General features: G+C 48.8%; 3 protein-coding genes across 10 annotated transcripts; 1 reads left to right on the top strand and 2 right to left on the bottom strand.

Moving 5' to 3' along the window:
* Window positions 1-52: 52 nt before the first annotated feature.
* Window positions 53-17883, bottom strand: LOC132791873 (dynein heavy chain, cytoplasmic). Of its 8 annotated transcripts, none has more exons than XM_060800976.1 (15): window positions 17640-17883; window positions 16025-16599; window positions 15135-15969; window positions 14473-15076; window positions 14307-14412; window positions 13881-13919; window positions 13576-13731; window positions 9460-13515; window positions 9351-9377; window positions 8118-9270; window positions 5953-8061; window positions 5560-5755; window positions 3960-4077; window positions 298-3902; window positions 53-242 (listed from the first exon to the last, which is right to left on the bottom strand). In XM_060800976.1, exons 1-15 carry the CDS (start codon window positions 17881-17883, stop codon window positions 77-79), a joined length of 13989 nt encoding a protein of 4662 aa, XP_060656959.1. In that variant the 3' UTR covers window positions 53-76. The 8 variants fall into 8 exon arrangements, with proteins under 8 accessions (XP_060656959.1, XP_060656958.1, XP_060656961.1 ...); XM_060800975.1 differs by lacking the exon at window positions 5560-5755 and adding an exon at window positions 4495-4693; XM_060800978.1 differs by lacking the exon at window positions 9351-9377.
* A 169-nt stretch (window positions 17884-18052) lies between these two features.
* On the top strand, window positions 18053-21562 carry LOC132791875 (leucine--tRNA ligase, mitochondrial). The gene is made up of 4 exons (XM_060800985.1): window positions 18053-18363; window positions 18431-20210; window positions 20271-20512; window positions 20571-21562. The coding sequence occupies exons 1-4, from the start codon at window positions 18274-18276 to the stop codon at window positions 21054-21056; spliced, it is 2598 nt and encodes an 865-aa protein (XP_060656968.1). The 5' UTR covers window positions 18053-18273; the 3' UTR covers window positions 21057-21562.
* Window positions 21563-21619: 57 nt separating this feature from the next.
* On the bottom strand, window positions 21620-26654 carry LOC132791874 (uncharacterized; the record flags this gene model as incomplete). The annotated part of the gene is given in 2 exon segments (XM_060800983.1): window positions 21620-24710; window positions 25936-26654. Coding segments are annotated over 2 exon segments (3705 nt in total), but the record flags the coding sequence as incomplete, so codon positions are not given.
* Between the last annotated feature and the right edge of the window lie 1156 nt (window positions 26655-27810).

Genomic DNA, 27810 nt, shown 5'->3' with positions numbered 1-27810 from the left:
AGCAAAGAAAAGTTTTGAAAACTATTTGGAATACAGAAACATTACTAGAATAGTGGGATTAAGTATAAGTGGGAACTTAGTTCAATGCTGTGGAAGTCAGCACGGCCACGCCGCGCTCATAGAAGCTGTGCGAATCCTGGCCAGCGGCCACAGCCAAATCCACGGTGAAGAGCAGCTCTGTGCGCGTGGAGTTCAAGTAAACAGGCAACGTGAGCTTGCTAACTCTTGGCTCCGAAGATATTCTGCAAAAATCTCGGATTAATCTCTGATTTAAGAAAAGTTCAATTCAATACTTACTTGACCCACTTGAGGATGGTAAGGGGCAGATCCATCATAATCGTGGATGCCAGCAGCAGTTCGTTGTTCTTGCACTGCGCGCCCTGCAACTTCAGACCGGTGACGCCAAAGCTGCTGTCCTTCTGATCCGTCTTGAGTCCAGCATCCGTGATGGTGACGTCCAAGGCGAGCTCCTCCAGCGACCAGCTATTAGCTTGAGCTACGCATTGCCTGGTGGCCGTGATGTAGGCCTCGGGGTTGAGCAATCCACCCAGCCAGACGGGGAAGCCTTGTAGCTCCTTGGCACCGGCCTGCGACACCAGCTGCGACACCTTCTGCAACTGCTGCACACGTGTGCTGAAGTCCGTGATCCACTGGATGACAGTGCAGCCCACTGGGACAGTGTAACGCTTCCAGCCCTTGGGAATGATGCCACGTACCAGCTCAGACAGCATGGAACGATGATGGTTCGTCTGCTTTTTCTCGCCCTGGCAAATCAACACCACATCTTGCAGATCCGAGATGACGGTCTGCAGGAGACGAGCTCCGCTGGTGACTTCACGCTCAAAGTAGCGATAAAGTGGATCCTTGATGTTCTCCACCGTGCGCTTGAGCACTTGCAGGTTCTTGGGCAACAGCTCCAGCCAAGCGGTGGCAGAGTTGTGCAGTGTCTTCATCCAGGACGGACGACCGTCCTCGCCGCGTCCCACAGCCAATGCCGACTGCTCGGACTGCTCCTCGACGCTGTAGGCCAGCTCATCGTCATCCTCCAGCTGCTGCATCTTGAGCAGCTTGCTCACCAAATCCGTTCCGCGTGTTGTCAGAAGCACCTTCTCCGCATTGTTGGGCAATCCCAGCCATGAAGGCGTCTGACGATCCGTGAGGTTCTCGATCCACTTGAGGAAGTGATCGCGACGTGTGCCATCCGGCATGGTAATGTGACGCAATCCTCCCGAGGCGCCATCCACATTGGCCACCAACGCAAAGTCCGCCTCGAAGCTGCGCGCCGTGAAGAGTTTCTTCAGGAAAGATTGCAGCAACCGTTGATCAAAGTCATTGTCGATCTTGCCGCCATAAATGGATTGTGAGAGCAGCGTGACGAGAGCATCCCATGGCACCTTCTCCGGTGGCAAATTGGTGCGTCCCATGGCCGTAGTATCGATCCAGGTGTCCAGCGTATCGCAAGCCACACGCAGATCCGATTCATTAAATTCGTACTTCTTGGCCCAACCCAAGGGCACATAGCGCAATCTCTCCTGGACGATGGCATGGAACCAGGCCAGCAGGAAGTAGAGACGAGCACGCTCGCTTGGTGTCTTCATCATGCGTGCTGCCGGCACCGTCGAGAACGTGCGCAGCAAGTTGGCGCGAATGCCTGGCGGTGGCTCAAAGACAAAGATGCGGCCAGCACGTAATAGATTGACGGGCACCTTGGGATTGATCTCCATGGTGAGGAAGAGACGGAAGCCCGAATGCGGTTGCAGCGAGTGCATCTTCTTCTCCAGCTGCACGAGCCATTGTGGCGCCAGATGCACGTTCTTCAGCAGCACCCAGCGACCGCTCTTGCAGGCCATATTGATGGCACGCTCCGCTTGATTGAAGCCCTCGGCGGAACCAATGGCAATGCTGGAGATTTGCTTATTCTGCTCGGCAGCCAAATCATCCACACGGCCAGATGCATCGAAACCGGGCACGGAGCACAGCAAAGCGGGTGTGTTGCAGTTCAACTGCTTGTCTACAACTGCAGTAAAGTCCAACTCCTGCTCGGCATTGGGCATAAAGTCCACGCCCAACACTGTGTTGACAACATTGTGAGCAGCGGCAATGACACGATCTGGTCGGAAGGCCTGGATCAACAGCAACTGGTGTACGGAGCTGGCAATGGCGCTCAGCGCCTTCGATTCGTCCCACAGCTGTGGCACGCATTGCTCGGGGGAGCTCTGCTGCAACCAAGCGCCGAGCTCAGGCATAGATCGCACCTTCTCCACCAGTTTGCGGAAGATAGGCAGACGTGTGGCCAGCCTATTGACGCCCTCAATCTGCTCACCGCTCAGACCTTCCACGTGCGTGGGATTTGCAAGCAGACCCTCGCGACTGCGCAAGAAGAAGTTGAACTCGGCATCGAGATTAGACTCGCTGGTGCCCTTCAGATGAATCTTGCACATGAGCAGCGCAAAGGTCAGACGATCGTTGTGCAACATGCCGCGTGCCACGCGCTCGTAGCACACCTGGAACAGATCCTTAGTGACAATGCCCAGACGCTCCGAATGATCGCTGCGTCCCTCGAGACGTGGATTGTTGTACAGCACCGTGGAGAAGATATCGAGGAACATCTTCAGCGAGTACTGGTAGAGGAAGTGCACCTGGTTCAAGCTATCCATGGTGAAGTACATGTTGCTGCAAGCCACCGACAGCGGCAAATATTGTTGCGACACCGTCTCGATCTCGGCAATGACCTTGTCAGTCTCATCCACCTTCTGATTAATATCGTAGGCCTCCTTCTTCAGCGTCTCCAGCGTTGTGATGACCGAATCGTCGTCCAGAATCTTGCCCTTGGCATCGTTGAGCGCTTGCAACAGACTCTTCTCCAACTGACGCAGTCGCAGACGGAACTCGCCTTGCAGTTTCAGCAGATCGGAACGCTTCTCGTCGATATCCGGACGCTCGGCCTTCAGCACTTGGTTCAAGCACTGCGATTGCAACGAGCTGCGTGTCACAGTAAAGTTGACGAAAGTCACCCTAGAGCAGATGTCCGGAGGGAACTCCACAGTCGGGTCACGTGTCGACAGGAAGATGACAAACGAGGGCGACAAATCAATGTCTTGATCGCCCAACGTGATGAGCACACGACCGCCAGTGCGACGCAATTCGCGATTGAGTACAGGGTTCAAAATAGGATCGTAGTTCTCCACATCCTGCACCAGCAAAGGATTACCGAAACGCAGCGCCGACTCCAGATTCTTGCGGAACGAATCGTCCAAGAACGAGGTCTTGGTAATCTTCTTGCCCGCATACTCGTTCAGCAGGAACGTCGTCGCCTGGCCAGAAGGATCAATGATCAACGGGTAGCGGTTGAAACGCTTCAGCATAATCGCATTCTCAGTGCACAGATCATCGGTGGGCAAAGCATTTGCCTGCCAACGCAGACGTTCATCCGGATTGGACAGATACTCGGTGCGTGCAATATCCGCACGATATTGAATGCTTGCAGACTGCAAGTGCTGTGACCATGTAGTGAACAGATTGAGACGATAATGCTGATCAAAGTAGCCACCATAGGCAATGAATGCAGCCGAGAGCAACACATCGCCTACAATTGTAGACATCTGTGACTTGAAGGTCTCGCTGGTCGACTCCCAACGTTCGCGTTCAATGTTCAAGCTCTTGAGCAACGCAATTGAACGATCCACCTTGGCCTGCACATTCTCCAGATCTGTCTTGATGGCCTGAGCTTGTGAGATGAGCTGTGCATATTCCTCCTTGTAGGCAGCAATGCTGCGCTCCAATTGCTCCACCAAATCCTTGGTCTCCTTGGCGCTATGCAAATTGACATCGGCCTGTTCCTCCAGCGAGCGCAACTCTTCACGTAGCGGCTCAACGCGCTTCAACATGTCAGCGTATTCAATCTGCAAGAGGGTTGGTATTAGAACTGAGAATAGAAATTAATAATTTCGATTACTCACCTGAGCAATGGCCCATTTAACCATAGGACCGCAAGCCATACTGGCACGATTGACCTTCTCGAAGTTATAGTCGGGATTGCTCAAATACTTTGACTTCATCTTCTCCCTAACTTCATCGCTATATCATCGGGGAAGATTCGATATTAATAAATGCGGTGCGTACAAAAGGTGTCAAGTTATTTTGTATGGATTAAGCAAGCAAAGCAGTTGGTTAGGAATGGAATAATCGCTATAATTTCACCAAATATAAACCAATTAAAATCAATACAACAAGTTAAAGAGCCAATTAACCAAGTTATTGTTTAGTAGTTAAGGTTGACATATTTACAAGACATCAACAACAATAACAACGCAGCTTCGCTTAATCATTCAACTACAAGAACAGAAAAAAAATCAAAAAACTCAAAAAAAAAAAAAGGAAACAAAAGAAACAACTTTTCTACACTCAATTAAACAGTAAACAATTAATTAATAAAAAAAGAGGAAAAATTGAAACTGTAAACGTGAATTAATAATTTGTTTGGTTCATGCTTACGTTATGTTCTCTGTACCGAAGTTAGATACAATAGAATTAATGAAATTTTCACGCATTATCACAGCGCGGATCGATTTCCAATCAGTCGCATTCTCGCCCAGCAGCAGGCAGATCGACTCGAGTGCCAATTTAACCACAGACGGTGGATTTGCCATCGTTCGAACCTCAACGAGTTGCTGTTTGCGTATTGACTTCACCGCTGGTTATTCAGATGATTCGAGTTCGAGAGATCGTTTTCGTTGATTCGTTTGGTTAACATGAAGGATCAGAATTATTATACAAAATACATGGCACACAACATGGCACTTAAACTCGTAAAATTAGCCTAACGAAATGTTACAACAACGATTATTAACTAACGAACCCCCTATATAAATCATCCTTATATATGGGTTCTATTAATATTATTATTATTGTAATATTATCATAATGCCTGTTTGATTGATTTCCTGCACACCTTGTTAGGTATTAAACAACGCTTTACAGCTCGTTCTTTAGTTTACACTTAGTTGCGTCTCACAATTGATTTTTTTTACAGCTATACACAGTAACTTTTGAGGTTATGAATGTTCGATATTCTTTTTGAGGTTATGTATATTTGCTAGTGCATTGCGTATGCAGAGTGTGTGTAGGTGTTTGAGTATGGAATATAATTATTGAGAGTTGAACATTTCTATAAGAAGTTGTATTATATTATAGATATGAGGAATGAATTATCTTTATTTTATATCCGTCTTTCTGTCTGTCCATTCGTATAATCAGCTAGAACTCAGAGTTTAAGAAAGCCCAAGCTAGAATTTTGGGTGATCACGAAAAGCAGACAAGGTTTTGAAAAATAATAAATTCTTTTGCTACAATATTTAATATTGAAATTGGTTTCACTATAGAAATGTTCCACTATCGTTTTGTAATTGTTTAGTTATGTTATATATATAAAATGCAAATATGATGTGAACGATACGATATCAGATTACGACACTTTGACTTGAGCATGAGACTGAATACTGAGTGTGTGTGATAGTGTGTGTTGAGTGTAGTGTGAGAGATAAAGAAAGAATTGCGTACGTGATCTTGTCAGTCTCCAAATTAACAATCGAGGATATGAAACTGTCTTTAACGAGTATGCCACGAATGGCCTTCCAATCTGTGGCACTCTCATTGAGCAGCTCGCAGACCGATTCCAGGGCCAGTTTCACCACAGCCGGCGGATTTGCCATAGAACGCACCTCGGCCAGGTGTTTCTTTTTAATCGAGCTAACGGCTGTGTTTGTTAACGATTTGTGTGCGAGTCAGATCGGTGTGTGTATAACAAAAGTGTTTGTGTGTGTGTTTGGGAGTATTCGATTTAAATACACATTAAAATTAAAGTAAATTTTAAGCTAGTCTTAGAAACTGTTCTGCTTAAACGTAACACTAAGCCCGCCCGCCCCACTACGGATTGGTTTCCGTAAAACTCACCTTGTTGTGCTTCAATCACAGCGGGTTCCACCTGAGCCAGATCAGCCATGACGTACTTGCGTTTCTCCTCGATCTTGACGGTTTGATCGGCCAAACGAATTTGAATCTCTTGCGATTGAATCTTCTTCTTCTCGGCCTCCTGTTGATCCTGGAACATTTGCTTCAGCTTGGCATTGGCTGCCTCGTTCTTGGCCTGCAGTTCCTGCTTCTTAACGGCCAACGATTTCTGCATCTCCTCCACCTGCTCCACAGTTTCGGCAATCTTATTCAGACCCACATTCAAATGAAGTTGCTGCTCCTCCAAATCGCTGCGCTTCTCATTGTACAGCTTGACAAAGTGATGAATAAAGTCCAGGTAATGACGTGGTGTCACCGCCATGGTGCGTCCGCCACGCTTGGCCAAGCGAGCGTTGGCCTGATGCAATGTTTGATGCACATATACGCAGCTGTTGATGACAGCATCGCGATGCGTGGGATTCGCTGGGACCAGCGGACAGACTGCTGGGAAGAAGTCTGGTGACGTCCAGTTGGGTTTCTCGAGATCCACGCGAGTGGTAAACTCTTTGCCCACCTGGAACAATGCCGAATCCGACCAGTCACCGAACCAATTGAGCACACAACGATTGAACAGAGCTGGCGATGTTGCAGCACGATCCTTGAGGCCATCGGTTGAGGGATTCATGGTGAAGACAACGTGCAGATTGCGCATCACCTGCTGCGTGAACCATTTGTACAGCTCATCGCTAGAGTCTAGCATAAGTCCTTCGCGCTGTGCGCCCTCCTTACACTGTGTCATCAAAGTGGTGTATTCATCACCCTCGAATAGACCAGGAACTTCGCCGTTAGCCAACAGCGTATTCATGCGCTCGAGGAAGCCCGAGTCCAACACATTCGATTCATCCAAAATGAAAGCAATCTTCTCATCCTTGCAACCTGAACGACGCAGCACACAACGGAGATCCTCATCGAAGTCCTCGCTGGTGTACTTGTTGTGTACCTTAATCTGGAAGATGGACAGACCATTCATCCAGGCTACGAAGCGAGACAGCGTCGTTTTACCGGCACCAGAGACACCGATGAGCAGCAAATGACCTTGTGGCTGGCGGAAGATACGATCAATGCGCAGCACATGGTCCAACACCTCGTCGAAGAGCACCAGCGGCACATCGAGCTCCTCCTCGTAGAAGACCTTGAGGCGAGCACGCACATAGTCGCGCAGCTCTTCGCGATTCACCGGCATGTAATCCTTGGACAGCCAGTTGCTGTACAGAATGGGGCGCTGCAATGCCTCCTCTTGGTTGATGCCTGGGAAGTGCTTGTGTCCGACCAAATCAATGTTCTCATTGGTCCACCGACGCTCTGTGTCATCCACCAAACGATCTTGGAACAGACGCAGCGCTTCGTGAGCCCACAAACGAACCAGACCCTCGACTGGCAGCGAGTCTAGCGGACGAATGGCTTCACAAATACCGCGCACCCATCTGGTCATCTCACGTGGCGAGTACACATAATGCGGTTGCATGTCCTGTGTGAAGCGATCCTGCGATGCCAAATAGAACTCGACCATGGCATTGGTCAGAGGCTCGGCATAGCCACGCAATGCGGGCATCAGACGCAGCATAGCACGCGAGAAGGTGCCGTAAATCTGCTTGAGCGACGTCTCTCCGGGGTAGTCCACATAAATGATCGGCACATGACGCAAGAAGCGATGCGAGAGTGGCTTACGTCCAGGATCTGTAGGCGGATTACAAGCGCCCACGAATTGAATACGTTCCAGCGAAACCCAAGCCTGATCGCTGGCCCTGTAGAAGCCCTTGTGCTCGACCAACTGGCGAAGGAACGAGATAACACGCTGTGTGCCATATGAATCCATGTCTGGCAAATTGATCTCATCGCAGAAAAGCACCAACCACTTGCCAATCTGCACAGGCGACAGGACCACACCGTTGGGTGTCTTGCGGTACTCACAGTAATGATCAAACGTCTTGAGCAGCAACTCTGGCGTGGTAGCCGAAGAGAAATTGAGCCCAACCACTTCCATATCGGGCAGCGCACGCAGCGCCGAGAAGAGCGTCATGGTCTTGCCAGAACCAGGTGGACCGCAGAGCACTGGAAGAGTAGAGTTTAATATAAGGAAACTAGGTTGTTCCACTAAAATAACTTACCCAATGGTTTGTGCTCGGCCAGCCAGGTGTAGAGCAGCGACTCGTGACGCACAGTGTCCAGCGTGGGCACCACAATATCCGGCGAGGCCACCTTGTGAGTCTCCACCTCAATGACTGGCACCTTGTTGCTCCACGGCACCCACTCGCCATTCATGCTCACCTCGTAGTCAATGATTGGTGCACCAGCGGCACCTGGCAACGGCACAGTGGTCACACTGCGCACAAAATCGCCGAGATCGATGCGCACCTTGAGCTTGGCATCGCCAGCGAATGACCAGAGCACGGAGTAAACCAATGCCTTGGGTATGTAGTGCTCAAGCTGATCAGCGGAGCAAGGAAAATCGGGATGTTGTGCATTAAAGTTGAGCACATTGCGTGCCGATTGATTGAGCATAGAGAAGAGCGAGCTCAGCGCACGCAAGCGTGTAAAGTCCATGATGTGCTCCTGATCCATGGCGTATTCCAAAGTGCGCACCACAATGCCATCGGCTGAGAAGAATGGCTGCAATAGCAGCGCAATATCGCGTTGCACTTGCAACGATGGGGAGACCTCCTCTTCCTTATCCTTGGCGGGCTTCATTACGCCCACAAAGTCCTCGTCGCCATCCTCCAGCGGAATGCTGCGCAAACGCGATAAATAATTCTCAAAGATCATCTCTGTGGAGAGCACATCCTCGGAGAACCAAACCATGCCACAACGAGATACTGTAGCCAAGGTGGCAAACTTCAGATCCTGCACCTCGAACATGACACGCACATTGGGAGGCAGCGAGAGACGTTCACCGTTGGGCAGCGTCAAGAGTTTGTTGTCATCAAGCACAGAGTTGAGATTCTCCACCCACTCGGGATCGACATCACCATCGAATATGATCCATTGACGCTTATTAATCTCGCCGCGCACATTGTCAATAATCTTACGTAGAATGTGGGTAAAGAGACCATCGGTCCACTCGCGTGTATTGGGATCAAGCACACCATAAAGTGCCTCCTTGGAAATAGCCTTGGGATCGATGACATGAGCCACACCTTCAACGCCCTCGAAGCGTTCCAGTGCCTTAAGCAGCGTGCGCCAAGCAGTCGACTTGCCGGAGCCAGAGGGACCCACCATCATCAGACCATGATTGAGATTGGAGATCTGGTAGAGTTGTAGAACCTGGATGGGAAAAACACTTGAATTAGTGGACTGGTAATACAAACAACTCTTGGCAAATGGGAATTATTTGAATTAGTTACTTTGTCGACCCAAGTGGAGCCGAGTCCCTTTTTTTTTAGCAGGCGTGTGTGAAGTGAATCCAATGTTATGAAATGGTCAAGCATGACTAAAACGGACTAGGACACTTACCTTCTCCATCCAGGCGGCGCCTTGTTCGTCGCCTTCGCCGCACACCAGATAATCCTCCTGGCACACCTTGCGTATCTCCTCCTTGAGGCCCTTCATCTCGGCACGCGTGTAACCCACATTGGGGAACACATCGCTGAGCAACGAGAAGAGTAGTGGTATATCCTCGGCCACTAGCTTGGGCACCATTGTCTCGCACACCGATTGAATGAGAATCTCTTGCTCGGGCAGATTCTCAGCCACCGAAGCCTCATCGATATTCTCCTCGCCACGTTGGCGCATCTGCTCCTTGATCTTCATGATGCGATCACGCTTCACATTGCCCGCAGAGATGAGCACAGACTTCAACGCACGCAGACCAAAATCGTAGTGACTTTGGTTGGACAATTGCTCGTCGCAGAGCTTGAAGAAGGGCACAATCTTACAGGCCAATTTCTCGGCCGAACGGAAGCCTTGGGAGAACAACATGACCTCTGCGATAAGCTGGCGATCGGGTGTTGTCATGGCGAGCGAACGGAAGAGTTTCTTCAAATTGTCGGGCAAATTGGAACGGCCAGCGTAACCAGGATTCATGGTGATGAAGATGGCCATATCCGGGGAGACGCGCACCTGTTTGCCCACCAGCTCCACGGTGATGCTCTCCTTGTTACTGTCCATTTCATACTTGAGTGCCTCCTGTATGGTCTGAATCTGCTGCGAACAAGCAGACAACATGCGCTCCTCGAGTCGATTGAACTCATCGAAGCATCCCCAGGCGCCCACCTGGCAGAGACCGACAAAGATGCGTCCCATGGCCTGGAAATCGAATGTCTCATCGCAATTGAAGACGAGCACAAAGCGACCCAACTGATTGCCCAGCGCCTTCACCGATTCAGTTTTACCTGTACCGGCTGGACCGAATGGCGAACCACCCAAACGTGACTCTAACGCCTGTGTCATGGTCAGATAGCAACGATCCGTGAGCGGTGTCTGCACCAGACGATCCTGTACGCCCAAATACTCAAATCCATAGAAGAATCGTGCGTTGGCCATGTGAATGGTAAGTTGTTGCAGCACCTCCGTCTGGCGAGGATCAAAATAGAAGCGCATCTCGCACAGCCACTGGAAGGACTTGGGCGAGGTGACTCCATTGGTAATCAGACGTCTGGTAACCGTACGCTTGTGCACAAACTCATTGATCAAATGCTCCAGCTTGCGACGACGCAATGGCGGCTGCTCCTGCAGCACCGAATCGGCCAGCACATTCAAGGTGCTCTCCACATTGCCGAGCACACGTTGCATGGGTTTGGCATTGTTGCTTTCAGATGCCTGTTGCAAGGCAGCTTCCACATCCTCCGACCAAAGAATCTGAGCTGCCAGCACTACAATTTGTGCCTGGTATTTGTCGCACCATTCCATGTACTTTTGTGGATCAATCTTGCCATCGCGGAACTGCTTAATGTCCTGCACAGCTTGAGCCAGCAGCGAGGCGAGAGTGAAGCGCATTTGCTTCTCGACCAGCGACAACCATTCGTTGATCTTGGGATGCTCCACCGTGGACACGGGATTGATAAAGTGCACCTCCTCGCCCTCGCGTGAAGAAATACCCAGAATGACGTTGTTCTCCTCGTTCAGCAGAATGGCAGCAACCCCGGCGAACATCTTCTTGAAATGCTTCTGCAAGCGAGCAATGTTCTTGCTGTTGCCAATGATCTCCAGCAGATCCTCGTCGCCCACGAAGTAGAAGCGAGGGAACGAAGTACGCTCGCGTTCCAAGTACTCGCCAAGCGCCTTTTGAATCTTCCCCAGCAGATCAGCCAAACGTTCCAGCGAGCGCTGCACGGCCGGAATGTTGAGCACATCCATAACCTTGGGTGACTTGGTTACCTTCTTCATGAGGCCCAAGAACTCGGAGCTGATGCTCTGGAAACGTGATGTCTCCACGGGCAGCAGTGTCTTGATGTCGGCACTGCCCGAGAAGATGCCCTCGAGGTAGACCCAGCGACGTTGCACATCGATCCACACATCGAACAAGGCATTAATGCGATTCAGTTTCTCCTCCCAGGTCAGAGCCTCCTCTTCGAAGACCTTGTAGTAAGGCGACAGCTTCATGGCGGCCACAGAATTGATGTGCTCCTTGACCTTGTTGAAGAGATCGTCCCAGCCACGAATGATGCGGCACTTGTTCTGGTAGTTGATCAAATCCAGTTCGTAGTTCTGCCACGATTCGCGCACTTGCTTCAAGAACTCCTCCAGCGCCATTTCTCCCTGGGCCACAAGTATGATATCCTTGACAATGCCTTCGTTCTTTTGCAGATTCACGTCCCACACTTGACCCAAAGTCAGATCAGAGATGACCCAGTTGACGCGCAGCTGCTTTGTCAATTGCTTCCAATGACGCTCCTTCAAGGCATCCGACTTGAGTTCCACAATCAGCATGTTCACCTTGATATAGCTCTGGATGAGCTTCTTCACATACTCATAGGATTCGTACATGCGCAGACGAGCGGGCAGCTCCTTCAGCTGTGCCATCATGGCCTCCAACTGCTGACGAAGCTTGCGCGGCTGCACCGACAACCACGGCTTCTCGCGTGTCTCATCGATCTGGGTCCAGACCTTCGATAGTTCGCTCCAAACGCCACGCAGATCCTGCAGCTCCTCGAGTGCGACATTCATGCGCTCCGCACTGTTGTTGGGCACCGCAGACTCTTGCAATTCGAGTGCCTCCTTGGCCTTGGCAACGTTGTCACGCTCTTCCTTGAGACGCGAATATTTGCTCTCGAAGATCTGCAGTTGCTGCAGCGCATCATCGGGACGAATTTTACCGCCAGTGGGCTTGGTTTTTTCCCAATCATTGAGGAAGTCAACAGTGCGCGTCTCCACAGCCTTGTCCTCGGCCACAATCTTAGCCTGCAGACTTGCTACTTGAGTTTGAATGGCGGTATCCTTGCGCTTGATGATCTCATTGAAGGCAGACCATTCGCCCTCGATGTTGTCCACATGCAACCAGTTGTTGGGGAACTGGAAACGCTGGCGCTCCAGAATACGCTGAGCCTCGCGGAACACCTCCACCTGCTTGTCCCAGGCAATCATGTCCTTCTTCAGCGACTGGACATAGGTAATGAAGCTGACGGCATCCGATGTGCTGGCCGCTTCGATGCTCTGCATCTCCAGATCCGTGCGTGACTTGGACACCTTGGCATGGAACGTAGTCATCTCGGTTCCGAGTAGAGTGCCAAACTTGCCCAACGCCTCCTTGTGCCACGAATCGTACTTCAATGTCACCTTGGCCTGTACCTTGGCGTAGTCAATTATAATGGCGCCATAAGCACGACGTGTATCTGACGTATCAAAGGTGGTGCGAGATTGCTTGATGTCATTCAGACACTTGATCCACAAGTCCACATCCTCGCCCAAGCGACCGTACAGAGTATCCGCCTGCAGATCCCAGAGACTCTGGTAACGCAGCCATTCGTCGACATAGTTGCGCACATCGCTAATCTTGTGATCGATGGCACCGTAGGCATTCTCCAGAATCTTGCCATCGGGCAACTTAGTTAACAGATTGCGATAAGTCTGCGAGACGGGCTTCTCCAAGCCCACCTGATAGCGTGTGCTCTGCAGACGCACCTGGGAGGTGACAATGGCCTGCCAGGCGAAGAATTGCTGCATGATCTGGAAGCGTGCCTCCTCGATGGAAGGATACAGATACATCTGCTGATTGGTGATGCGAATCTCATGCACAGCATTCTGAATCTGCGGCTCGCCACCCAACTTGTGTGTGGGCTGAGTTGGAGCGTCGGTATCCATGGAGGTGTCCACCTCCTTCTTGTTGCCAGTGAGCGCTTCAGTCCAGGCTTGAATGCCAGCCTGGAGACGCAATGCCAGCTTCTTCTCAACCTCCTCGTCGAGGCGCGTCACCCAAACGCTGAGGTTGGAATACTGACGCAGGGAAAGATCGTCGACAGCATGCTGAATCTTGGAGAGAATCTCGACAAAAGTGGCTGCACTATAGGGACATGTTTCCAACGAACGCACATCCACATCGAGTTGTTCCTCCACCACTAGCAAGTCATCGACCTAGAATGCAAAATTTATTAATGAAATTCCAATGATAAACTTTCTGTATTTCAAGTTTACCTTCTCCTGGAACTGGGTGACGCATTCAGACAAACGCAGCACATAGGGATCCAGTTTGTATGACTCCCAGATGAGGCCAATACCCTCGGAGACAAGGTTCAACACCTCTTTGCGTAGTCCAGCCACGAGTGGCACAATGCTGGCGCGATCCTCAATCTGTGGGCATAAGATACGCATTAGTAAACAGTCTTAATTAAGTTGAGAAAATAGAGATATAAAATAATGCATGCGGGAGTTGAACAACAAAACTATGGTAGCAACAACTATATAAATATATATTTTTAAGGGGGGACAAACGACACTACCTTGAATACTGAGTTTAGTGCTAGACTCCTATTATTAAGCTGCATGAAAGAGAGGTTTTGTTGGTTGTTTTGGTTGATTTAAAAAAGGTTGTACTGTCTATGCTTATGTAAGGTGTTGGGTGTAAGGTGTAAGAGGTGTTCAAAAAAGTGTTTTAAGTGTTCTTGTGAATAACAAAATTCAAGCTGCACGCCGGAAGCAAAGCAATGCGATACAAAAAGAGCCCCTAAGGCTGGCAAAAACAATGTGAACAATATGTAAATGTCTAAAGTAAAAGTTAACTAAATAAATAAATAGACAATAACATTAAAGAAAAGATAATAAAAAGAGCTATTGCACCAGCTTGGATGAGAGAAGATCTCTATGTGGTGTTGTGTTGTGTAACGTGAAATGATTGTGCTGTGTCTTGTTTAAAAAGCATTTCATACCTTCTCCAAGGTGCGTTCATAGGTGCGCACACTTTCAATCAACGAAATAGCATAGGGATAAATCTGGTTGGCCTGGTGAGCCTTGTTGACAATGGTTAATGGAACTCTATAAGAAGTAAGAGCATATCAATACAAAGTTGTAAAGTAACTTGATCAATCGACTCACCTGAAGCCCAAGTTCTTGATGTTGCGCACTTCCTTGGCCAGCGTAATGATCTCTGGCAAGAAGTTCACACGCAAACGCAAAACATTGCCACGTCCAATGCGAGAGCGAGTCGACTCGATGGTGAAAATGCGTCCCGAGCTGCCAAAGTTACGCTCCTGCACCTTGCGAGCCCATTCGTGGAACACATCCGAAATGGACAGCTTGGCGCGGAAACTATCGCCATCGGCCTTCAGTTTCTGGCCCTCGATATGAGTTTCCCAGCCTTTGCCGAGCACATCCTCGACACGCTTCAGATACATCGTCAACTGGTTGTCGATCTGACGAGCCCAGATGATGGAGCCTGCCACTGGAGGCAGATCACGCACCGAGGATAGGCGACAACTCTTGCTCTGCGGATACTGCACCTTGAACTTCTCGTGTAGTGCCTCGATGTCGTCCTTGACGCGCTGTATCAACTGCGTCTGGTACTCGCGAATGGCGCCACGAATATGCGGTCGCACAAACAACGCATTGAAGCGCGAGAAGATGCGGAACATCTCGTTGGCATTCTTGGCTGTGCCCAGCTGGTCACGCAAATGAGCCGTGATACGTGTCTCCACGCGATCTGAAATAAATAAAACGGTTTTAATAAAAACTACAGAAGAAATAGATGGTTTACTAACCAATCTTCTCTTCGTAACGCTTAACAGCTGCCTCCCAAGCCTCGGAGCCCTCCTTGGTAATATCCAGGCAGTCCACCTCCTTGACATTTTCGTAGGCTAAGTTAACCTCCTCAATGGCATTGGCATCAGCGGCATCCAGACTGTACGGCTGCTTGCTTTCAACGACACTGCCATCGTCATTGGCCGACTGCTTAGTGGGTCTCAGAACACGCAAGATGACAGTGCGCAGCTGTTCATGCTGACGCCTGAACTTGCGCATATGCTCCATGCGTGTCTGCAGCTTCTTATGGGCCGGCGACACTCGCCAAACCATCTTCAGATGCTCGTCACGCTTCTTCTTGACAATGTCACGAAGCAAGCCCTGCAGCTTGTCGTACTCATCATCCCAGCAGCTGAAGATCTCAAAGCATTGATTCATCACACGCTCGAATTCATCAAAGGGAATGTGCATAAGGCGACGTGTGCCCAACACCTTCAGCAACTGCTGCGATAGATCACGCGAGATAGCCTCGATGAGCTTCAGACAGCGTTGAATGGGATACTTGGTGTTGCGCACTTTACGCAAATGCGAGAAAATCTGCTGTACAGCAGGACGAATCTTCTCCAGCTCAGTGGCCGAAAGCAGATCGTTGATTGGGAAGTCTTTCATCAACGGATTGTAATCGGCAACAGTGGCCAGAGCTTGTTTCAAGCCGGTGTCCGTATCAAACGAAACGGTGGCATGGAAACGTTTGCCATGCTTAAGAATGTCAAGGGTTAAAGCCACTTCTGGCGACTCACGCTTCTCCTGAATGCGATATAAAGCACGCTCCAGATTCAGCCAGAAGGAAATTTCCTAAGCAACAATATTAATTAGTAAAGTGAGATATAATATGTATGTGTAGGCTTACCTGCAGTGCGGTGCCCGAGCCGGGATCACGATTCAGCTTGGTTACTTTCTTGATTTCAGTAATCCAACGATTGACACCGTTCTGCAGCTGATTAAGGAACGACGAGTCCTCGACCTTGTCACCAAAATCAACCACCTTGGCCTTGTGGTTCTCATCAGCACACTTGCGTATGACCTGATTTACCACTGGATGCGCAGTCAACGTAATCTCTGGAATGTCAATGTTCTGCTGCAAATGCAACAGTCCCATTTCCAGTTCCGCCAACTTTTTCTCCACCGATGGTGCCATCTTGTCACCATCTCGATCCGCACGTCCCGATTCCTTGACATACGACTTGAAGTACGGTGCTAGCGACTTGCTAATGAACGCATGCAAGGTTTCGTAAGGTGAACCATCCGAAAAGTTAATCAAACGCAGTTGCGAATGAATGGACTTGTCCGCCTCGACGACAACGCCACGCTTAATGCAAGCCAGCGAAGCCATGCGGCTGTTGGTGAAGTGCACATCATTGCTGATTTGATAAGTCACCTGCTCCTTCTCATCCTCACTTTCCGCCGGTTGTTCGGTATCATCCTCTGTGTGTCAGAACGAGAACGAGAGTGAAAGTTAATTAACGGCAAAACACATACAATCGGAATAACGTTATCAATATTTTCACCTTCACCCACATTTCACTCAATGCACAAAACATTATCTGGCCCTGGCGTTCAATGACACGACGAAGGCAATGGCACTGACATCAATTCATTACCAAGGTGACAACCTTCGAAATTTCAACGGCCAAGGTGAAACCTTCAAATTTCGTGCACTCAAGGTCTGAACCTTGAGCGTGCGTTGCTCCCACATCGCTTGACCCTGATGCGAGGCAACGTTCAAAGTCACAAGTCAATGGAATACACAGTCATGCAGCTCAAGGTCGTGTTCGCGCACGTTTCCGCAAACAATGCGCAAAATCAGCTGTCGTTTGTTTATTTACAAGCCGTCAACCGGCAAGCACTACAATATCTGGCCACACTCATCGTTAAACAAGCCGGCAACGTTGCGCAACCGGTTGTTGTTCATAGTCAAATGAGTGAGAAGTTGTTCGCAAACGTTGTCAATGTTTTTGTTCTCTGAGCGTGACGTAACTTGCTTGCGAACATACGACTAAGCAGTTTGTAAATACTTAAAATATTAGTTTTACAGAAATTATTTTAAATTAATAATATTTTAAAAAATGTTATAAATCTATTTCGCAAAGCAATCGAATTTTTTTAAATTCTTGGTGCAAATTAAAATTGTGACGACACACGATTTCATGAAGATGCGCAATCTTGTTTCTTGCACCATGAATAGCAGCTGTGAGTCAGCTGGCATGACGTCATGCGCACCAAGCGGTGCAGAAAACATGAAAAATCTGATAGGCAATTGATTTTTATCCAAATTATATTAAAGAATGCAAGTTGCACATAGAAAAATGTGTGAATATGTATAAGAACTCAAAGTTTCTGCGGAACAGAATAGATTTCCATCCATTTTATCTGTCAAGTAGGTTGCCGTTGCTTCTATGCGACGCCATTTTGTGCAGTTGGTCGGACAATTGGACTGATTGGAAAATTGAAAAATTCAAACTTACCTTTAATGCAGTTGCGCTGCACATACAACGCTTGCACCTGAGGATCGGATAAGAACTTGCGGATCGTCTCCTGATTGATGGGATCGTCCAATGCATTATTCAACGAATCCGGCACAACATCTTCGTCCGGCAGCAGAATTGTCACCGCCTTGCGAAGATAATTGGCAAATGCGTCGTAATTGGCAATGGACAGGTTCACACCTGGATCCACCGAAGTGTCGGTGTTATCCAGCGAATCGCCCATCTTTTGCTACTACTTTTATGCACTAAATCAAAGTTAATTGCTTGTAAATAAGTTTTTTCACACAACTCCAATACGAATACGCCCTGTGAAAAATTACGTCTGCAGTTTTGGCGAAAGTGCAACGTCAATACTGCCACTAGGTTGAAAACCGCAACAAAAAGCTCTGCGTTGCCAGCTTGCAACCACAGACCCAAATACAACAGTGGGCTGGAGCTTGCCACATAGCTGTAAACGCTTCCCGCCAAAATGTTTGCAATAGCAACAGCTGTGCACCCAGCGATGTGGCAACCTCATGTGCCACAGCTGTTTAGCAATTTGATTTGTTATTCAATACACGCATATGTTAATATGCCGCATTAATGTGGAATTTTATCAATTAAAATAAACACAATGCAAGCGCTGCGATATAAAAGACTGTTACGGGGATTGGAATATAACTGGCTTCGGCGTTTCTTAACACAAAGCTGCACAAGCAATGAGGTAAATTTTAATATAAATATGTTAACACTTAAAACAAATGTTTTCTCTTTGTTATGTGTTGTTTTAGCAACTGGAGCTGACCAACGATGTGAAACATCGCATTGAGACGCACTGGAGCAAGCAGCTGTGCCATGGACAGTTTGACTCCAAGCAGGCGGCCAACAAATACTATGTGCTTTCCATGTTTCCCTATCCCTCGGGCAATCTACACATGGGCCATGTGCGAGTTTACACAATCAGCGATGCTGTGGCGCGTTTCCATCGCATGTGCGGCAAGAATGTGTTTCAGCCGATAGGCTGGGATTCCTTCGGGCTGCCCGCCGAGAATGCTGCAAATCAACGTGGCGTGGAACCTGCCGCCTGGACACAACAGAACATTGCACAAATGAAGGAGCAACTGCAACGCTTGGGCTGCTCCTTCGACTGGACGCATGAGCTGTCGACGAGTAGTCCTGAGTACTACAAGTGGACACAGCATTTGTTCTTGCTGCTGCACAAGCAGGGACTCGCCTATCAGAACGAGGCGTTGGTTAATTGGGATCCCGTGGACAAAACTGTGCTGGCAGATGAGCAGGTGGACGCCAATGGCTGTTCTTGGCGCTCGGGTGCCAAGGTGGAGAAGAAGTTGCTTAAGCAATGGTTCATACGCACCACAGCGTATGCCAAACGCCTGCTCGATGGCCTCGAGGATCCCACGTTGCGCGATTGGCGCGATATTATTAATCTACAACGGCATTGGATTGGCGATTGCGATGGTTATGCTTTCTCGTTGCTCACCTCTGCCTCGAACCTGCTGCGCGTGTGGACTGCAAATCCAGAGCATCTACTCGATCCTCATGCATTTCTCGTGCTGCGTCAGAAGCACTTTCTAGCCAAACTGCCCGATGCTGGCGGGTTAAGCGTGGAGAATCCGTTTGCACGCACCACGTTGCCTGTGGTGTTTAGCGATGATGCCGCCTTTCCACCTGACTGTGATGTCTACTTGGCTGTACCCAGTTTTCGTGCCGAGGATCGTGAACTGTGGGAGCAACTTGGACTGGCTTTTAGCACCAGCAACGAAGTAAATCCCGGCAACTGGGAGCAGCTGCGCAAGGAAGTGCTGACTGCAGCCAAACGTCTCAACATTGGCGGCTATCGAGTGTCATCTAAGCTGCAGGATTGGCTCATCTCGCGGCAACGCTACTGGGGCACTCCGATACCCATTGTTCACTGCACCAAATGCGGCGCTGTTCCAGTGCCCGAGCAACAGCTGCCTGTAACGCTGCCGCCACGCGATGCTGGCAAGGATGCGCTGCGCTGCGAGTGTCCAAAATGTGGTGACCCGCAAGCGCGTCGCGAAACCGATACCATGGACACCTTTGTGGACAGTTCGTGGTACTATTTGCGTTATCTGGATCCACAGAATACGCAGCACATCTTCGACACAACGCTAACCAATGCTTGCATGCCTGTAGATCTCTATATTGGTGGCAAGGAGCATGCTGTGCTGCATCTTTACTACGCCCGCTTCATGAATCACTTTCTGCACAGTTGTGGATTGTCTCCAACGTCTGAACCCTTCTCGCGTCTGCTGGTGCAAGGCATGGTCATGGGACGTTCCTATAGGGTGAAGGGAAGTGGACGCTATGTGCGTGAATCGGAGGTGGAAGTGGTCAATGCGAAGAAGAATCAGGCGCAGCTTAAGGAGACTCAAGAGCCGGTCATCATGAGCTGGGAGAAAATGTCCAAGTCGAAGTTGAATGGCGTTGAACCTGATGACATGTTCAATGAATACGGCACCGATACGACGCGTTTGATCATCTTGGCGGATGTGGCGCCCACCTCGCATCGCAATTGGTCGAGTGCAAGTGAGTAAAGAGGCAACTATAAACTTTATTCCCTCTAAAATCAATTCCCTCTTCCTTTAGCTTTTCCTGGCATACTCAACTGGCAGAAGCGTTTGTGGCTGACGCTGGAGGATTTTGAGGCAGCACGCAGCGAAGTCTCGGAGGAAACTGTGGACACGGGCAGCGATGCGTTTCTGCTGGAGGATTCCAAGCTCTTTGATGCGCGCAACTTTTATATTAAAGGCGCCACGTTCAACTATCGCCATGCGCATCAGCTGAGCGTTGCCATCTCCAAGATGCAAGGCTTGACCAACTCACTGAGGGTAAATCCTGGCCAGCAGTTGCACTTACTTTAGTTTAATACTCCTTCTTCCCTTACAGCGCACTCCAAAGCACATTCAACGTCATGGCAAACAGTTTGAACGCGCTCTCGCCGCACAAATTATTATGCTCGCTCCTATGGCACCGCATTTTGCCTCCGAGTTGTGGTCACGTTTTGCTGCAGTGCCTGGACGTCTTAATGCCGAAAGCGAGGAGCTGCAGTGGTCCAAGGATGTGCTCGAGCAGCGCTGGCCAGACGTGGATGCTGCCTATCAACTCGATTTGTCCATCAAGATCAATGGCTTTGAGAACTGTGTCATTAAAGTGGCACGTCAACAGCTGGACAAGGTTAATCATAGCGATGCACTCGATGTTGCCTTCAACACGGAGTCGGTGACATCGTATCTTATTGACAAGAAGATCAAGACGACGCACTATGTGCTGTATCCTGGCATTGAGGGCATACTCAACATCTATCTGGACAAAGTGAAAAAGCCGCAGAAGTCAGCAAAGAAAAACGATGAGGATAAATTGCAAGCAGAGTAGATTAAGAGGAGGAATTGAGGAGGAGAAAAATATGTTAAATAAAGAGGAGGAGTTAAGGCGATAGAAAAGATTGTGTAAGGAAAAAATGAAGACAACAACAAGGCATAGATAGAAGTTCAGAGAAAGCTAAATAATGTTTGAAATGAAAACAGCAAAGAAATAAGTTAAAAGAATTCGCAGACAAACAGCATAAGTTCTAAAAAAAAGATCACTTAGGAAAGATACAAAAGAAAAAGAGGAAAAATTATTTCTATAGAAGCAACTTCATTTAGAATATGATCAAAGATGATTTGAGCTCAAAGAGAAGTATCATCGAACTTCAAATCTTCTAAGATAATATTATATATTAAAAGGCATGTCAGAACTGAAGATGCATTTAGGCAAACAAAAGATCCTCCTTAATCTGCAACATATGTAAGTCAAAAGATCTGTAAGATTTTAATTTGAATGTATGTTTATTTGTTGTTTAAGTTTAATGTTAAATAGTATATATATAAAAATTGGACTACTTGATGCCTGTATTTTGCTTTACAAGATTGTTTGTTGGACCAACGGATTGGACTCTCGCGGTTAAATGCCTAAGGATCATCATAAGTGAGTGCAGGCAGGCGAAAATTCTCTTCACTAAAAGCGAGCTTAAGTCTAAGAAACACTCTTCGTCATCTTCATCACTTCATCAGCTCCGCCATTAGATTGCGCAAATACACATCCAGCTGAGCATAATCGAGCAACGTATTCCTCACAATATCCAACAACATGCTCGGCCACAACGTCTCCAATTTGTGCAGCTTCTCCACGGCATTGCATGTGTTCTCCAGCAACAAAGCAAAATGCTGTCTGCCACGATCCCTCGCACTCGGAGCCATTGCGGTGACGCCTCCCGCATTGCTCTCCACCATGGCCACCGTGTTGCTCTGCGCCTTCTTCCATTGCAGCGCCTCTTTACCGACGACCAGACGCAACGATTTGTTCTCCGCACGCAACAACCAATCCTTGGGCGACAATTTGCTCGCGGTGCACGTCTCATCGAGTCGGAGTCGAGCCAACAGCGGCTGCAACATGCCATCGGGCATTGACCACAACACGAGATTCGAGAGGCCAGCATAAGTTGAATTCGCTGCCTCCACTTCGGCCTCGCTAATCTCCTGGCCATTGAGCTGCTTCAGTCCCCAGTGGGACAACCGATAGATGGCATAAGCACGCCAAGCTGGCTTCCCAGTGATGGCATTCCCCTCCGCATCAATCAACAACGAACTCAATCCCTGCAGCTCCGCCAAAGCATTCAGCTGTCCCAGCGTGCTGATGTTTGTCTCGCGGAACACAAAATGCTCGGCGTGCGGGAAACGCACCTTAATCCTGCCCAGCATGCACACAATGCTGTTGAAATTGATGTAGCTAAAGTTGAGCGTATGCACATCGTTCGCTTTCGCCGGATTCCACTGCTTGTCAATGAAACGCAACGCTCCCTGACCGTAAATGTTGAGATAGCGTCCGCAAATCTCGATCAAATAGTCGCCTCCTTGTTCCCTTTCTCGTTCCGCTGCGCTGGGTTTGCTCACCGTAATCGCTGCCGTTGGCGGTGTGGCTGCTTGCGTGGATTGCTGTGGCTGCTGAACGTTGCTGCACTTGCTCTGCGGCGCCACCAGCGACACCACATTGGCCGAGGATTGATTCGAGTTGCCATTGTTGTTGTTGTTGTTGCTGCTGCGTCCGCGTCCTGCGCTGTTAGAGCTGCTGCTGTTGCTGGTGCCGCTGCTGCTGATGGTCTGAGCACGCACCAAGCTCCCCGCCATGTAACGCTTGCTGCTAGTTCCTCCTCCTCCACCGCGGTTCACCTGCAATCCCAGCTGCGTGATGGGCGTCTGTCGCAGTCTCTGCTTGCTGCTGCTGCCAGGACGTGTGTTCGTCGTGGTCGGCGTGGGCAGCGGGAGAGTTACGGTACTGGGCGGTGGCGTGGGCGTGGTTGGCGCTGGCGGTGTTAAAGTCAATGCTGGCGGCGAGGGTGAAGCTGCGGGAGGTTCCGGAGGTTGAGGAGTTACCGGCGGCGCAATTGGCGGCGTTGATAGTTTGTTGCAATTCTCGTCGAGCTTGCGCTTGCCTAGCTCCTCGTTTTCGTTGTCACTGCTGTAGCAGCTGGAGCAGGAGTCCACATTCGGACCCAGGCTGGAAGCCTCCGAGGAGGCATCGTCCTCGCCTTCAGGTTTTTTTACTATGGGAGGTAAACGGAAAAGCGCCTGGAGCTCGGCGAGTTCGTCTCTGGGCTGCGGTTTCTCCAGGGGTGTCTCGACGATGGGAGTTTCCTCCTCCTCCAGTAAAGCTGCTTCATTCGATTCATTAATCTTGGCGAGCTCGCTGGTTAGCTTGGCCTTTGGTCTGCCCAGCGTTTGCTGTGAACGCAGCAGTTCCCAGTTGGTGCGCGCATTGGAGATGACTTCCTCCCGCCGGCTGCTGTGATAGGCATCCGAGCTGCCGTGTGTGGCCAGCGCCTGTTCCTTGTGCTGCCGCCAAGCCAGAGCCGCACGACGCACTTGCTCCGTTATGGGCATTTGACTCAGGGACTGCAACAGCGGCAAATGTGATACGAGGAATGAAACGCAATCACCGGCGAGTGAAACAGGATTATTTTCGATGGTCACCTCGAGTAAGCGAGCAGCTCTGGCAATGCTCGCCATGTCGTCCACTTTGTGCAACTCGTTGTGGCAAAGCCAAAGACGTTCCAGTGCCACAAGATGCTGAAACCCGTTGATCCGACGCAGCTTGTTGCGTTTTAAATTCAATTCCCTTAGCAAACGCAAACCGTGAAAATCCTGTTGATTAATCTGACGTATTTGATTCCCCGCCAGATTCAACGACTTCAGCTGTTGCAGGCAATTGATGCGGTTCCCCAGACTCGTCAGCTTATTCCCATGCAGATCGAGCACACGCAGCGTTCCGCTCAACGAAGCCAATCCAGCGATGTCCTGAATGCGATTCTTGCCCAGCAGCAGCACCGAGAGCACCGGGAGTCCATCCAGATTGGCAATGCGTTCGATCTGATTGTCGTAGAGATCGAGAAAGACCAACTGATGAAATATGATGCCATAGCAAGCACTTAAACTGAGTTGCTTATTCTTAATGCTCAGCTGCTCCAGCTGCTGCCCGTTGCTCATCAGACTCGGTTCCTCTTCCTCGCCAGCTGCCACCAGCGATAGATTGCTGCTGTGGAGCACGCTGCTCTCGTCGCAACTTTGCAGCTGTTGAGCAGCTCCTTGGGCCGCCGCCTTGAGCAGCTGTCGACGCTGCAGCAGCTGCTGTTGATGCTTCATCGCCTGCAGACTGTTCGACACGAAGCTCTTCGACTTCTCCAGTCCGAAACGCAAACGCAACGCCGGAGGCGGCGTCAGCTGCGCCTGGGCATAGTTGAAGCCACGCTTGTGTGCCTGCAGCTTGGAGCGATTCCCACCATTAATGGCCAGCGCCTGTGTGGTCAACGGACTGCCGGAGCATGGGCTGCCCGAGTTGGGCGACAAATGGGGATGCTGGTGAGGATTGCCTGCGTTGCTCAGAGCGCGTGTGAGGCGCGAGTGCGCGCCACGCAGCGTAGTCTCTGCAAAAAGGGAATTTAAAGATTGATTAGTTTAGTCATAACTCACTTAATGGCCACAAAAGAGGCTGCTAAACGAATCGCTTAGATTTGAAATTAAGCAAAGTAATTATAATATATTATTATAATATAAAGTGACGCCCCGAAGCGTCATGTCTGCAAAAAGAGAATTCAAAAATCCATTAGTTCACCCATAACTCGCTTAATGGCCACAAGTGTGACTGGTAAGCAAAATAATTTTACTTAAATTATTATATATTATAATAATTCTAATAATATAATGTTAGATCACGCAGATATCTATCATCTTAGAATTTTGAACTTTTGTTAATTTAACCATTTCTTTCTTAGTGGCCACAACTGAGACCGCTAAGTGAAAAGAAGGTAAGACTTAAGGTAATTAATCTTCAATTAGAATGTGATTCTTAAGCGCATACTGGTAATAAATTTAGTATAGACATTAGGTAATGGCATCTTAGCCAACAAATTTTTATTGTGACTGTTTAAATGTGACCGTTAAGCGAGACGATAAGCGAAATTTGGAAATAAATACAGAGTGGCTATCTAAAAATACGTTATGTGCAGTAATATAATATAATGCTTTTGTATTTTCTACACTTTACTTTATTAAGTTTCTTTTGTATGTGACCCTTAAGAGAATTGTTGTGCTAAGCATGGCCCCTAAATTAAACTACTGTGCACATCATAATTTGTGCTTTCTATGATTTTTCTTTAGATGTTTGATGTTTTGTGTTACCATTAAGCGAATTTTGGTTCTAAATAAAGCAATCAGTATTCATTAATTTACATTTTGATTTAATCTGGCAGTTTAGTGAATTTTTGAACTAATTATAGTGTGGCCATTAAGTGAAGGAACGTTAAGTGAAGCAATATTTGTATGCGCTTACGATATTATTTTTCTAATTTATAATTTTGTAAGTGTTTTTAATAAATAGAATTACAGTAATAACCATAGTGCAGCCTCTAAGTGGATGAACATTGAGCGATGCAGCATTTATGTGTAGTTTTGCTTTATGACTTTTCTTTAAATATAATTCATTATTTATATCACAATTTGGCTGTTAAGCAAATGCTGATACCAAATTCAGTGTAGCCACTAAGTGTAAATAGTAATTTTATGGTATTTTCTTCTTAATGCAAATATTGAACGAGCAATATATTTAGCTGAGTGAAGTTTTGGATGGTAAATGCAATGTGGCAGTTAAGTGCAAATGACGAAAAGCGAGGCCGCCTATGTGTACTATAATTGCTGTTAGGGATTCTCTCCTCTCTCACTTACTTTCTCGTTGCGTTGCTTGTGGCGCTGGCGGCGGAGGCGGTGGCGGCGGCGGTGGCAGCTCCTTGGGTATGTGAAACGTATTGATCAAATTGTGTTGCAGCGACAACAGCCTAAGATTCGGCTCCTGCTCAAAGATGGGAATCGCAGTCAATCCCCTGCGGTCGTAGTTGATGCGATCCGGAAGCTCTTCGCGTTCCTTGAGCAGCCGCTGAATGCGACAGATGCCATTTGGCTGCGGCGTGACAATTGCACCGCTCACCAAAGTGCCGCCAGTGCTGCCCACCAGAGTAGTAGGCGTGGCAGCGACAGTTACAGCACCAACTCCTCCACCGCAGCCGCCAGCTGCTGCTGCTGCTGCTGTTGCAGCTGTGACAGGACGACAGCTGTTGGAGGCCGCCGAGGAGGAGGTGGACTTGGAGCGTTGTCGCGTGACGGCGCCGCGTTGCAATCGCTGCTGATTGCGCAACTGAGCGGCGGCTGCATAGCTGCGCTTCAGCTGTCCATGACCCACCAGCAACTCGGGCTGTGCTGCAGATGCTCCGGGAGTTCCAGCTCCAGCTCCACGCTTCGGCATGACATTGTGGCTGAGGGTGCTGTGGGAGCGTCCAATAGGACGACGACGTTGGAGTCGTTGATTAAAACTAGGAACGAATGGTTCGATTTTCAGCAAAGATGTTTGAGGTAAATAGTTCTGTTGTTGTTGTTGTGGTTGTTGTTGTTGTTGTTGTGGCTGTGGTTGCAAGTGTGTTTGTTGTTGTTGCACCTGCTGTTGTTGTTGCTGCTGCTGTTGTTGTTGCAACTGTTGTTGCTGTTGCGTTGCCTCGGGCGGCTCATCGTTCAGCATAGATCTGCCACGACATTTGGCCATCGACATCAGCGTTCGTCGCCTGGCAATTGTCGCTGCTGCTGCTGTCGTTGCTGTGGCTGTGGCTGCTCCTGTTGTCGTCCTGCTGCTGTTGCCTGATCCTGCAGCCTGGCCCGTTGCCGTGCGTGTGGCATCCACTTTTGTGTTTCATAATCGTTGTTGGGCAGCAGCAGCAATGTTCACGACAACAGACTCCGACTGCAACATGGTTAACACACACGCACACACACTAGCACACACTGCTTTTAGCTGCCTCAGCGTTGCATAATAAGGATGTTTATTATCCTGTGAGTGCTTGCTTTCTCTTTTGCTCTCGCTCGCTCTCTCTCGCGTTTGATGTTATCTAATTTGGTATTTTGATTTCAATTTCAGTTCAATTCAGCCTGCTCCACTTGAGGTCCTTCGCTGCTCTATGCAGCTCCTGTCTGTTGTCTCTCCTTTGCAGTCTTTTAGTTTTCCATATTTTCTATCTATCTATCTGTTTTTTTTTCGGTGTCTTTGTGGTGTGTGCTCTGAATGTTGTCGGTCCCAAGGCATGTTTTATTAGTTTGTTTATTCGGGTTATACATATTGGGCGCTATTGCCGCCGTTGCTATAGACAGTGCACGTCTTGCATCTCGCTCGCTCGCGTCTATTGCTGTCTCTATTGCACCTGCATAGTTATTACCTGGCCTATTGCTTCGTGATTTCAGCTATTAGTTTGTTTATTTAAAGCGCTTTGCTTTTAGGGCGGCAGTCGAACTGCCTAACTGACTGACTGACGGACTGACTGTCGAAATAGTCGCTGCGGCAGCACGACAATCGAGTTGAACTGACAATCCGTCATTTCACATGGCTTCTAAACATACCAAAACATTCCTGACTGCCGCTTGCATTATCATTATGCGCTACAAGGAATTTGTCAGAGCATATGCGACAATAGAACTTGAAGAATTTGCAGTTAATCATCACAAAAGCGGCTTAGATACCTTTGCATTATTAATTTGCACCTCAATTACTAAGTAAC

Source organism: Drosophila nasuta, chromosome 3, assembly GCF_023558535.2.
Source record: "Drosophila nasuta strain 15112-1781.00 chromosome 3, ASM2355853v1, whole genome shotgun sequence".
NCBI classification, from domain to species: Eukaryota; Metazoa; Arthropoda; class Insecta; order Diptera; family Drosophilidae; genus Drosophila; species Drosophila nasuta.
This window is presented reverse-complemented; position numbering and strand designations above follow the sequence as displayed.

Excerpts from the sequence above, each read along its gene's own strand:
- LOC132791873 (XM_060800975.1), bottom strand. The coding sequence starts at position 17,883 with ATGGGCGATTCGCTGGATAACACCGACACTTCGGTGGATCCAGGTGTG. Across the intron at positions 15,077-15,134 it reads GCGTTACGAAGAGAAGATTG|ATCGCGTGGAGACACGTATC; the intron begins GTTAGTAAACCA and ends TATTTATTTCAG. Across the intron at positions 243-297 it reads ACCATCCTCAAGTGGGTCAA|AATATCTTCGGAGCCAAGAG; the intron begins GTAAGTATTGAA and ends AGATTTTTGCAG.
- LOC132791875 (XM_060800985.1), top strand. The coding sequence starts at position 18,274 with ATGCAAGCGCTGCGATATAAAAGACTGTTACGGGGATTGGAATATAAC. Across the intron at positions 20,211-20,270 it reads TCGCAATTGGTCGAGTGCAA|CTTTTCCTGGCATACTCAAC; the intron begins GTGAGTAAAGAG and ends CTCTTCCTTTAG. Across the intron at positions 20,513-20,570 it reads GCTTGACCAACTCACTGAGG|CGCACTCCAAAGCACATTCA; the intron begins GTAAATCCTGGC and ends CTTCCCTTACAG.